Here is a 12,981-nt window from a genome sequence, read left to right on the forward strand (position 1 = left end):
TACTCCCAGGGAGGAAGCAACCACTCACAAAGAGGCAGGACAGGAGAGGGCTCAATGTTCAGTTTCCTTTAATGACCCCCATCTCCCTGAAGGACAGGTGCAGGCAGCAAGGCGATGGCAAGAGATGTTCACTTGAAGATCTTGCCCTGATTGAAGGCTTTGCCCACGTGCTGGAAGGCCCCCTCCCAGGAGAAATACTCTCGAACCAGTGTCTGGGCCTCCTCGCTGCCAGGATCCAGTTTCCGCCACGTGTATGACTCGTAGTCCACCTGCCAATCTGGACTCAGCTGGGGATAAAAAGCCAGCATGTGGTCAAGTTATGAGACACCACCCCACACCTGTGTTACTTCCAGCTCAAACACTTGTCATCAGACCCCAGGTCTCCTGTGAATGTGAACTGCTCCTTCCTATAAGCATTCCTGAACTCTCCCCAACATCCATCGGCTCAGAAATAAAACATTGTGTTTCCTATATCCTTGCCCCACCCTAAAGAGACTCCTCTCCTCCACTGTCCTCACCGGAAAGGCAAGCTCCTGGCCTCGGAAGACCCAGACTCCAGAAATTGAGCTACTATTGTTGGTTCCAAAGAGGATGACACTGGCGAAGGCATTCTTCCTCAGCTTGTCCAGTCGCTGGAACATTCCTGAAGGGGCAAGAGAGAACATTCAGCCTTTGGAATCACAGCGCTCACTACACCTTGTTCTCCTTCCTCATCTCAGACCCACTGTCTTCTTACCAGTGATGAGATTGCAGCTCATGAAGGTCTGAGTGAGTTCTTCAGGGAAGCGATACTCTGAGTACCACAGGGACCAGCCGTCCTTATCAAAGTGCTCCCAGAAATATGGCAGTGCCACAGAGAGAGTGTCCTCATTGGAGTACTTGCGCTTAAATTCATCCAACACAAAGGTACTAAGAGGAGGAAGAATGCACAGGTCAGTAAGGAAGAGGGTTGCCAGGCTAAGAGAAGTGAGGGGTGCTTTCACTTAAAATTTACTAATTAATACAGTGATCACTGTGCTGGGAGATGTGTATGACCTTATGAGGGAAGAGAGCTCTGAGGGGTTTGAACAGGGGCCTAGGACACTCCTCTGCATAAGTATGCAAGGCATGTGGAGGGTGGAACTCCAAGAGGGGCTCAGGAGACCTGCCCCAGGAAGGGCATGGCTAACTGCTGCCCCCAGGTGGAGACATGAGGACTTTTTCTCCCTGTTCAGCCCATCCCCAGGAAGTTTTCCAAGAACCACACTTAGTCACTGACTCACCCAAGTCTCTATCCCCCACCATACAGGCCTCTTCAGGTTACACAAGCTGTAACAGGAATGTAAGCAGTAAACGTTCTCTAAGGGCCTCCACCCCAAATCTTACACCCATGTCCTTTAGTCCCTCTCTGCCTATAAACAAGTTTTCCGGTGTTTGGTCTTTTCTGAGGTTTTCTGATGCTGGAAAACCCTTAGGTTCAGGTTATCTTGGAAGCAATCTGGCACCCTGAGCCAAGAATGGCAGCATCAATACAGCAGAGGCCCCTCCATGATTGGTGCTCTATTTTCTTTCTTTCCAATTATAAACGTATACACCAGCCAGCACCCTCACACCAGCACTTCGGGAGGCCAAGATGGATGGATCACTTGAGGTCAGGAGTTTGAGACCAGCCTGACCAACAAGGTGAAACCCCATATCTACTAAAAATACAAAAATTAGCCGGGCATGGTGGTGCGCACCTGTAGTCCCAGCTACTCGGGAGGCTGAGAGAAGTGCATGAACCCAGGAGGCAGAGGTTGCAGTGAGCCGAGATCACACCACTGCACTGCAGCCTGGGCAATGAAGCGAGACTCTGTCTCTCAATAAATAAAAAAAAAAAACATGCTGTGAGGAAAATCAACTATAATGCCAACGAACAGGATAATCTTTTTATGTATTTTCCTATAGCCTTTGATTTTCCAAAGATGCAGCCCTGACATATGCAGTTTTGCCAGGCGCGGTGGCGCATGCCTGTAGTCCCAGCTACTCGGGAGGCTGAGGTGGGAGTATCACTTGAGCCCAGGAGTTCTGGGCTGTAGTGCGCTATGCCAATCGGGTGTCCACACTAAGTTCGGCATCAATATGGTGACCTCCCGGGAGTGGGGACCACCAGGTTGCCTAAGGAGGGATGAACTGGCCCAGGTCGTGCTGATCAGTAGTGGGATCCAGCCTGTGAATAGCGCCTGCACTCCAGCCTGGGCAATATAGTCAGACCCTGTCTCTATAAAAAAAAAAAAAAAAAAAAAAGACATATACAGTTTTGTGCCTTATACTTTGTTGTTACTGTGACATGCTATCCAGGCTGTTAAGAATTCTTCCAGCCTGGGAAATATAGAGACACTGCCTCTACAAAAAATTTAAAAATTGCAGATGCAGTTGCTGAAAAGAAAAAAATTAAAAAAATAAAAATTTGGCCGGGCACGGTGGCTCACGCCTGTAATCCCAGCACTTTGGGAGGCCGAGGCGGGTGGATCACGAGGTCAGGAGATCGAGACCATCCTGGTCAACAAGGTGAAACCCCGTCTCTACTAAAAATACAAAAATTAGCCGGGCATGGTGGTGCGCACCTGTAGTCCCAGCTACTCGGGAGGCTGAGGCAGGAGAATTGCTTGAACCCAGAAGGCGGAGGCTGTGGTGAGCCGAGATCGTGCCATTGCACTCCAGTCTGGGTAACAACAGCGAAACTCCAACTCAAAAATAAATAAATAAATAAATAAAAATTTAAGGGCCAGGCACGGTGGCTCACGCCTGTAATCCCAGCACTTTGGGAGGCCGAGACAGGTGCATCATGAGGTCAAGAGATTGAGACCATCGTGACCAACGTGGTGAAACCCCATCTCTACTAAAAATACAAAAAAATTAGCCAGGCGTGGTGGCACACACCTGTGATCCCAGCTACTCGGGAGGCTGAGGCGGAAGAATCACTTGAATCCAGGAGGCAGAGGTTGCAGTGAGACGAGATTGCACCACTGCACTCCAACCTGGCAACAGAGCAAGACTCCGTCTCAAAAAAATAAAAATAAAAATTTAAAAATTAGCTGGGGGCTGGGCACAGTGGCTCACACCTGTAATCCCAGCTACTCAGGAGGCTGAGGCAGAATTGCTTGAGTCCAGGAGGTAGACGTTGCAGTGAGCTGAGATCGCACCTCTGCACTCCAGCTTGGGAGACAGAGCAAGACCCTGTCAAAAAAACAAAATAATTCTTTGAACTAGCAGTCCCAGCTACTCAGGAGGCTGATACAGAAGGATCACTTGACATCAGGAGTTGGAGACAGGACTAAGAAACATAGCAAGACCCTACCTCAAAAAAAGAATTATTTGCAAACATTTTAATGGCCAAACAATCTTCTAACGCAGAACCGTGCCACAAATCTATTAAACATGGAACATTAAACTGAATGTTTACTTGGTTCTATTGTTTATAGCATAAATATTGCCACTAGTATCCCATTATTTCACTCAATCCCCCCCCGCTTTTTTTTTGAGATGGAGTTTCGCTGTTGTTACCCTGACTGGAATGCAATGGCACAATCTCGGCTCACCGCAACCTCTGCCTTCTGGGTTCAAGCAATTCTCCCACCTCACCCTCCCAAGTAGCTGGGATTACAGGCACGAGCCACCATGCCCAGCTAATTTTTGTATTTTTAGGAGAGACGGGGTTTCACCTCGTTGACCAGGATGGTCTCGATCTCTTGACCTCATGATCCACCCGCCTCGGCCTCCCAAAGTGCTGGGATTATAGGCGTGAGCCACCGCGCCCGGCCCACTCAATCCCTTTAACAAACCCATGAGTTATGAACTGTTACCTTGACCTCCCCTCTCTTTACAGATGAGACCAAGTAGAATGACCTGGCCAAGATTACACACCAGCAAAGCAGAGAATCTGTCCTTTAACCCTAGGTCCCAGGTTCCTTTTCAAAAGCATAAGAGACCTCACCTGAGGAGCCTTAAAACCTCAACCACACCAAAGTAGGGTGGGGAATTTTTTCACACCCTCCTGAGCTGTTCAAGCTTTATTATTTTTGTTAACAGGGTCTCACTTAGTCACCCAAGGGCAGTGGCACAATCATGGCTCACTGCAGCCTCAACTTCCTGGGCCCAAGTGATCCTCTCACCTCAGCCTGCCAAGTAGCGTGAGCCACCACACCTGACCTAGCTGGGTCTTAAAAGAACGAGAATTAAAATCTGGACATTGGCCTTTTAGGATATCACTTTTATGACATTAAAAATGCTGGGGGAGCCAGGTACAGTGGTTCACACCTGTAATTCTGGCACTTTGAGAGGCCACAGCAAGATCGCCTGAGCCCGGTGTTTGTGACCAGCCTGGGCCACATAGTGAGAACTAGTCTCTACAAATAATAATAAATTAGCTGGGTGTGGTGGTGTGTGCCTTAGTCCCAGCTACTCTGGAGGCTGAGGTGGGAGGATCACTTGAGCCCAGGTTGTCAAGACTATGGTGAGCCGTGATAATGCTACTGCACTCCAGACTGAACAAGAGTATAACCCTGTCTCAAAAAAAAAAAAAAAAAAAAAGCTCAAGGAAAGCATTTCTGGCAGTCCTGTAGGGCATCATGGTAACCCAACAAATAGACACTAAGAAAATGTAGTTTATTAAATAAAGATTTTAAGCTTACTACTGCCTGATTTATTTTCTGCCCAGAGTACTGACCTACTATATGTGAAAATCTCTAGCTAATAAGTAACAACGTCTAAGTTACAACAGAATATCTAATTTGGGTTAGTCACCATGACCTATTTACACACACCAAAAATCCTGCTCACTCTTGACCTGCACCTGTGCTAAATTCAAGGCACATCACTAGTTCAAAAAATACACCTTTAAAGAGCAACTGCATCTGGATGGAGCCTTCCTGGTCTTGTACAAAGTACCTGGGAGTAAGAACTTCCGGCTACATCCCAAGTTGCTCCCATCCATTAGTGCAATGCTTGGAATTCACAACTCTATGCGTAGCTATTGTGTCCCTACCAGTGGGTGCTCCTTTAGGCTGGTTCACCCTGGATCAAAACCATCACAAAATGGGGGAGGGTCAAATGCAAACCGTACCAGAGCAAGCAGTGAAAAGATGGATGGCACCGGAAATTAGAGTGAGCAGGAAGAAAAAGTGCAGAGAAAGAGGAGTCCCAAAGCAAAGTGATCACAGAATATGTATGTCTCATGCTGCTTGAACTCTCAATAAAACGACTTGGGGCAGTGATGGAAGAAAGACTCCATACCAGAGAATTGGGCGAGCACTCAGTGTCCTACTTTCTTCACGCCAAAAATCTCGTCTTTATTATATTATTTCTTCCAAGAACCCCTATCTTTAACTGAAAAAGTTAAAGGATACAAAGGACTCCTACTTTCGCCTACTGAGGGACTTAACTCTCCCCAATTGTGGAAACGATGAACTACACAGATACTACTTAGCTACAATCTGCATCCTTTTTCTGAGCAATTTTTGTACAGTCTGATCCAGCAAAACAGAAAACAAAAAAATTCAAAGGACTCTGCTCCGGCACCCCCAGCTCTGCACAGCCAGCCATGCAGCACAATGCAAGGCTCTCGGCACCTTCTTCCCCACACCTCTCCCTGTATTTGTTCTCAGAGCCCTCAAATGGTTGAATGAGCTTGCTCAACACCAATTTACCACTACATCAAAATCTGCTCCTGTGTCTTTGTTGGAATAGGAGTTCCAATATTCCCCAATACTAGCTGTACTTGGAACTTGCTCTTCACATTCAAAATTTGCCCAATTCTTGATGATCAATCCAGAAAGCTGCTATATTTGCAACTGAAATATACCTTTAACTTTATATGAACAACCTAAAATCCTGGTTCCAGCTGTGTGTGAGGGGGGACATACAGAGGTGAGAACAGGCCTTCTTCGGTCCCACATCCTCCACTCTCAATACCCTTACCTTTTGGGCAGGTGAGCAAAGGGGTCTTTGGCCTTGGGCTCAGCAGCCAGCGCCTGCTCACATTCATCCATCTCCTCCTCAGGAGCAGGGGCAGCTGCCTTTTTTTCCTCCTTCCGCTCAGCCTGGGGTTTCTGCTTCTCTTCCCGTGAACCCTTCTCTTTCCGTGGTGTGTCCCTTTTAGGTTGGCTCTCTGCAAACTTTTTAGCTGGTACAGAGGAAGGGAGGAAAGTGGATGAATGTCCTGCCTCTTTCCACACCTCTCCAAAACCATGCAGAGCAAGCAGGGTAATAGAGAAAAACTGATGAATGGGACAAGTAAGGAATCTAGGCTCCAGACTGCCCATCAGTTAGCTACATGTCCTTGAGCAAGAACACAACCTCAGCAACAAATACTTTATGTTGCAACTCTATATAGTAATATAAATTAGTCAGGGTGAGTGTTTTGCACATAAGCAAGACAGAAAATCAAGGGGTTGATGCAGAGCAAACCAGATCCTGATCCTGGCCATGTGCCTCCTGATCTCCTCAGACTCACCATCAAACTGGGCCATCTTCTCACACAGTTTCACTTCCCCCAAGACAGCCCGGAACTGGGGCTGGTTAATGCAGGTGAGGAACCAGCGGTTGGTATTGGGAAAGGCCTGGCGGAAAGAAGGCTCTAGGACCTGCCAGGGCACAAAGGTGGAAACAGTCAGTGGAAAGACCCTGAAGAGTTCTGTCCAGGCGAGAGCCCTTTCTCTACCTAAGTCCCAGTGCTCACCTTCTTTACAAACATTAAGGAAAACAGCATCATACAACATCATCCTTCCCTGGATTATGTCCCATTTCTTTTTTTTTTTTCAGACAAAGTCTAGCTCCCTCTGTCACGCAGGCTGGAATGCAGTGGCACAATCTCTGCTCATTGTGGTTCACCTCCTGGGTTCAAGTGATTCTCCTGCCTCAGTCTTCCAAATATCCAAGTAACTGGGACTATAGGAGCCCTCCACCATGCCCAGCTAATTTTTGTACTTTTAGTAGAGAGTAGAGACATGGTTTCACCATGTTGGCCAGGCTGGTCTCGAACTCCTGACCTCATGTTATCAGCCCACCTCAGCCTCCTTAAATGCTGGGATTACAAACCTAAGCCACTGCACCTGGTCAATTTTTGTATTTTTAGTAGAGATAGGTTTCATCCTGTTGGCCAGGCTGTTCTCGAACACTGACCTCAAGTAATCTGCCCACCTCGGCCTCCCAAAGAGCTGGGATTACAGGTGTGACGACTGTGCCCAGCCTCTTTAAAAAATTTTTTTGTGACAGTCTTGCTCTGTCACCCAGGCTGAAACGCAGTGGTGTGATAAAACATTTTTAATAGAGACGGGGTCTCACTGTGTTGACCAGGCTGATCTTGAACTCCTATGCTCAAGCAATCCTCCCGCCCTAGCTTCCCAAAATGCAGGGATTACAGGCGTGAGCCACCGTACCCGGTCTCCATTTATTTTTCTAATCTTTTTTTTTTGCAGTGCAGTCCAGTTTAATGGACTGGATGCTTGGGTTCATCCTCCATTTACTATCAGTCTACTCGGTAGAAATAATTGTCTTGCTCCTTACTGTTTCCAATCTTTTAAATTTCACGTCAATCAAACCAAAAAAAAAAAAGGTTGGAACCCACAAAGGGCTATCAAGTACTTATTTCGCCAAACAAATAAAATTTAAACACTATAGATATTTACGATCTACACTGGCCATACTACACACTACACACACACACAGACATACCCACTCATCAAACTTCAGAAAGTAAAGAACATTCAAATTCATTTAGAGTAATGGACAGTCCTTCAAATTAAACTTAGTTCCAGGTATGTTAGCCATGGTCAAAGAAAAATAAGAACTAAAGGCCAGGCACGGTGGCTTACACCTATAATGCCAGCACTTTGGGAGGCCAAGGCGAGCAGACCAACTGAGGTCAGGAGTTCGAGACCAGCCTGACAAACATGGAGAAACCCTGTCTCACTAAAAATACAAAATTAGCCAGGCGTAGTGGCGCATGCCTGTAATCCCAGCTACTCGGGAGACTGAGGAAGGAGAATCACTTGAACTTGGGAGGTGGAGGTTTCGGTGAGTCCAGATCGCACCACTGCACTCCAGACTGGGTAATGGGTAAAATTCCACTTCAGAAAAAAAAAAGAAAAGAAAAATAGAATAAACAGCTTCATGTAGAACTGTTTTCATTTTTCAGTTTGCAAAGATCAGAGCAGGAAAACAAAATCTTGTCATGGAAACAGAACATAGCTGTCAGAGTACTGGTTCCAGTACTTGGGTTCAAATTCTACTCCACCACTTATCAGACTCACTAAGATGATTCCCAGGAGGCCCCTGGCACAGGGTCTGGCATGCAGTACGTTTTTTCTTTGCTATGATCACATTACTATTCTGGACTAGCATGAGTCCAAGAGCTGCTATTTGGAAACCAGTGACTTGTCATTCTTTTTTGACCCAATAACCTTGACAGTGACTATCACTACCCTTATTTTATAGATCTCAAAGGGCAAAAAAAAACAGGATTAAAGGAATTCACCCACATGTAACCCCTTACCTACACTGGTAAACAGTGAAGCCAAGGCTTGAACCCGAATCTGCCTCCAAAATATTTTTTTTTTTTTTGAGATGGAGTCTTACTCTGTCACCAATGCTGGGGTACAGTGGCTGGATTTGGGCTCACTGCAACCTCCACCTCCCAGGTTCAAGTGATTCTCCTGCCTCAGCCTCCCAAATAGCTGGGATTACAGGCACCCACTACCACGCTTAGCTAATTTTCATATTTTTAGTAGAGATGGGTTTTCACTATGTTGGCCAGGCTGGTCTCAAACTCCTGACCTCAGGTGATCCACCCACCTAGGCCTGCCTCCAAAAAGATCTTAATGCTAAAGCTAACATCATCATCCATGTCTTCACAGCTAAGCACAACCAGTCTTCCTCAGAAATATGGCGACAAACTAAAAAAAACAGGACTAAAGGAATTCACCCACATGTAACCCCTTACCTACACTGGTAAACAGTGAAGCCAAGGCTTGAACCCGAATCTGCCTCCAAAATATATATATTTTTTTGAGATGGAGTCTTATTCTGTCACCAATGCTGGGAAACAGTGGCTGGATTTGGGCTCAAATCTTAGCTGCCAAACAAAAACTAAAGGCAAGAGAACATTAACAATTTCTCAAGAGAAGAGCAAGTGATGGTATTCTGTTCTGTCCTGGGATTTCCGGCTGTTTTCCCCTTTTTTTTGGAGACAAAGCCTCATTCTGTCACCCAGGCTGGAGTGCAGTGGGGCAATCTCTGCTCACTTCAGCCTCCGCCTCCCAGGTTCAAGTGATTCTCATGCCTCAACCTCCCAAGTAGCTGGGACTACAGGTGCGTGGCACCACACCTACCTGATTTTTTTTGGTATTTTTATGTTTTTTGCCACGTTGGCCAGGCTGGTCTCGAACTCCTGCCCTCAAGTGATCCACCCACCTGGGCCTCCCAAATTACTGGGATTACAGGTGTGAACCACTGCACCCGGCTCTAGCTGTTTTGCAAGTCCTCAGCAGAATACAGGGTAACCTAGGTATCTTGTCACTTTGTTTCTAATCCCCATCTGCCAAATGAATTCCCATAAATTTCACCTGTTTATAAAGCCACAACAAAGTGCAGACAACTGTGATGTCAGCCAGTGTCACTCGTTCGCCCACCAGAAAAGTCCTTGTCTTCAAGTGAGCATCCAGCAGCCCCAGAATTCGCCTCACTTCCTCCTTCGCATTCTCAGTGGCCTAGGGATTTAACATGATAGAACTCATCAGTGGGTACCAATCCCTTTCCTTAACCTCCCCAACTAATAGAACTAAGAAAGCTATTTCTTTCTTTCTTTCTTTTTTTTTTTTTAAGACGGAGTTTTGTTCTTACTGCCCAGACTGGAATGCAGTGGGACAATCTCAGCTCACTGTAACCTCTGACTCCTAGGTTCAAGCAATTCTCCTGCCTCATCCTCCCAAGTAGCTGGGACTACAGGTTTGTGCCACCACATCCAGATAATTTTTTGCATTTTTAGCAGAGACAGGCTTTCACCATGTTAGCCAGGATAGTCTCCTGACCTCGTGATCTGCCCGCCTTGGCCCCCCAAAGTGCTGGGATTACAGGCATGAGCCACTGCGCCCGGCTGAAAGCTATTTCACCTAGAAGTCCGAGCTCACCCTCGCCCTCTTCCAATGGAGGCAGATTCTAGGATCATTCTAAAAGTATCACAAACGAAGGTCCTCTGGTCCAGCCACCCTCTTACCATTTGGTATCATCTCTTCACAGCAGCAACCCCTCTACCGACCACTCATGACAGACACTTCCTCCATTAAGTGCCCACTGCTTCAAACCTGTACCCTAGAGATGATGTCTTCTCATTGCCCACCTATCCTTGGCATTTCCGTTTTTCAACCTATTTTATTTCTTATTCCCAACACCCAGGAGCTGATGCCACCCCTGCCCCTGGTTTCTCCCAAAGTTCCAAGGCTCACCTGTTTGTTGTGGTGCATGATGCCCAAGGTGGGGAACACCCAGGTACTGGCTGGAGGTACTATGTCGCTATCAGCAAAGCTCACCCACTGCACCACCTGGGCGGCTGCCTCTGGAGTACTTCCCCGCAGCTCCTCATTGCTCACTGCAGAGGCAGAACACAAAGGTCAAAAATTTGGGGGCATGCCAACACCAGTCCAGGTCCTGGAGAATTCATCTGCACCCCCGCTCACCCTCATCCTCTCTACACCCTCACCTCCGAATTCTCCCACCCCCATATACCCCTGCAGGTTACCATAGTAGGCAATGGCATTGCTCTCAAACACACAGAATCCGTCGTCACCCTCAAATGCTGGAACCTGGGGACAAAGCAGTGAGAAGATAAGGTAAAACACACAAAATGTCTCACTCACCAGCACAAGGACTCGAACTGCTTTGGATAAAATTGTTTATATAAGGCTGACAATCCTCACTATCCAAACTCTCGATACTATCTGAAACTCAGGAACCATAAATAAGTATTTCCGCAACTTGGCATGCTTTGCAATCTGAATTCACAATATGTTAACCAGGAAGCCCAACAGATTTGAGTATTACAGGATATTTATATCAAATAGCTGGATGAAACAAGCAGAAGGCCAAACACAACTCCTGTATCAATGTCTGTATTAGTGTGTGAGCCAGACCCACACAGTACTTGATCTCCACCATTCTTAGCATGGTTTTTTACCTATCTCTATAAACCTTTGGGGTAAAAATCCTGCTCATAACAGATACCTGATATATTTGCACTGAAAATGCTTAGTCAAAACTCATTCTCTTTCCCACAAAGTAAACCCATGAATTTTATAAAGTCATAGAATAGCTCTGTATTTTTTTTTACAACTACATGTGAATCTACATTTATCTCAAAATAAAATCACTGAAATGTTAAAGAAAACAACATGGGAAGCTCCCTTTTAGAGATAGGGACCATCTCCAGAGTGACAGAATCCCAGGGCTCCTTGGTTTCTCAGAACCGAAGGATATTCCCCGTCTCCCAACTCACCTTGCCGGCAGGAAATTTGCGGAGAAATTCAGGGGTGCGGTTGGTTTGGCCAAAGTGGAAGTGGGGTGGTGCGGAGAGCACGCGGACCTGAGCCCCGCTGTACTGAGCAGCGATGAGGGCCTTGAAAGCCCTCCAGTTTTCAGGATACGTGTACAGGGTCTATGGGAGAAAGACGGACAAAATCAGCAAGAGTAGAAGGGTCCCAATCCTAAATGCCACTCCCCAGGATGCCTTTCCTGAATACCCCTTTACTTCCTCTGGCGAACCAAGTCCTTTAATACTATATGTAATCAGAATCCTCGGACATACCAACAACAGAACTATACACCAATTGCTAGATAAAGCTTGACAGATTTGACCTTCCTAAGGACACCTCTAGAAGCATTCTCTTCCCCTCAAATCTATCTCCAAGAAATCCAGAACTTTTAGCTCTATCAGACTCCATATGCCCACAAACATAGTCCCTCCCCTCCCGGAGCCCTTGTTTCATTCATTGATGTTTCCGAACGCCTGCCTACTCTGCTGCTCAGCTGCTCACCGCTTCAAAAGCATCGCCTTGTCTCTAAGGCATGCACGACGACCGAGACATTTCCAGTTCCCCTCAGAACGGCCAGAAATAGGGGATGGCACGCGGTCTTCTTAAATCAGCTCCTCTCCCTCAAAAGCCTTTCTTTCCTGGTCGCGCATACCATCCCTCCGGTCCTGTCCCGCAGCGAGTTCTCCGGCGTTGCCTTCTCTAGTAAGCTGGCCAGCAGAGTCCAGTTGGTCTGACTGCACTGTCCGGACAATTCTCTCGCTTCCAAATCTCCCTGAGAGACGACCTTTAACTATGCCAGCCGGACTTTCCTACAAAGACCCTCCTCTTCACCCTGACCCCGCTGTTACTCCACAAACCGGTCACAGAAGTTCGTCAACCTGCCCAAATACCACGTCTCAAGGCGGCAATAGAGCCGAACCCCTTTTTCAGGCTTCGGACGGCCCAGACCCGGCATCTCTTTTCTCCTCTTCCCCAGACCCTTCCACTTCTGGCCTCCGAGAGCCCCAACCTCAGTTCCCCTCCAGGCCCTAGGAACCCTGCTCTCCAGCAGTACGGTCTGTAGACCCCGAATCAGTTCCCCACTCAGCCTCAGAACTCCTCTGGCGCCGACTGGCCCCATTCAGGCAAAGGATGGCGGTGGATAGGATGACCCGAACCACCAGAGCCGGCAAACTTACCCCAGCCGCCATGGTGATTCCGCAAAGAAAGGGGGTGGGGTTCTCGGCGCTGCCGCAAAGTAAGCCGCCCGGGAGAGAAGGGAGGGGGAAAGGAGAGAGCCGTGGAGAAACAGCAGCCGGAAAGCGAGGACGACACAGAACACACACGTACGACAGTTCGGTATCCAGTGGCGCTGAATTGGAAAAAGAACGGCGTGGGGGGGGCCTCCGCGCCAAGGCGGAAAAAAAAAAAAAAAAAAGCCTGCGCCTGCGCATTGGAG

At 47.4% G+C, this 12,981-nt stretch overlaps 1 protein-coding gene across 1 annotated transcript; it reads right to left on the reverse strand.

The window, feature by feature from the left end:
• Window positions 1-51: 51 nt before the first annotated feature.
• EEF1G (eukaryotic translation elongation factor 1 gamma) lies at window positions 52-12,754 on the reverse strand. Its single transcript, XM_002755424.8, has 10 exons — window positions 12,722-12,754; window positions 11,507-11,665; window positions 10,754-10,817; window positions 10,461-10,603; window positions 9,582-9,725; window positions 6,473-6,602; window positions 5,938-6,142; window positions 737-909; window positions 519-643; window positions 52-287 (listed from the first exon to the last, which is right to left on the reverse strand). The coding sequence occupies exons 1-10, from the start codon at window positions 12,731-12,733 to the stop codon at window positions 129-131; spliced, it is 1,314 nt and encodes a 437-aa protein (XP_002755470.1). The 5' UTR covers window positions 12,734-12,754; the 3' UTR covers window positions 52-128.
• Between the last annotated feature and the right edge of the window lie 227 nt (window positions 12,755-12,981).

The sequence above is a fragment of the Callithrix jacchus genome, chromosome 10 (genome assembly GCF_049354715.1).
Source record: "Callithrix jacchus isolate 240 chromosome 10, calJac240_pri, whole genome shotgun sequence".
Taxonomy (NCBI): domain Eukaryota; kingdom Metazoa; phylum Chordata; class Mammalia; order Primates; family Cebidae; genus Callithrix; species Callithrix jacchus.

What these genes read in the sequence shown, in the direction of transcription:
- EEF1G (XM_002755424.8), bottom strand. An exon ending in CAATGCCATTGCCTACTATG is followed by an intron (nt 10,604 to 10,753) that starts GTAACCTGCAGG and finishes CTGCCTCTGCAG; the next exon opens with TGAGCAATGAGGAGCTGCGG. An exon ending in GAAGATGGCCCAGTTTGATG is followed by an intron (nt 6,143 to 6,472) that starts GTGAGTCTGAGG and finishes CCTCTGTACCAG; the next exon opens with CTAAAAAGTTTGCAGAGAGC.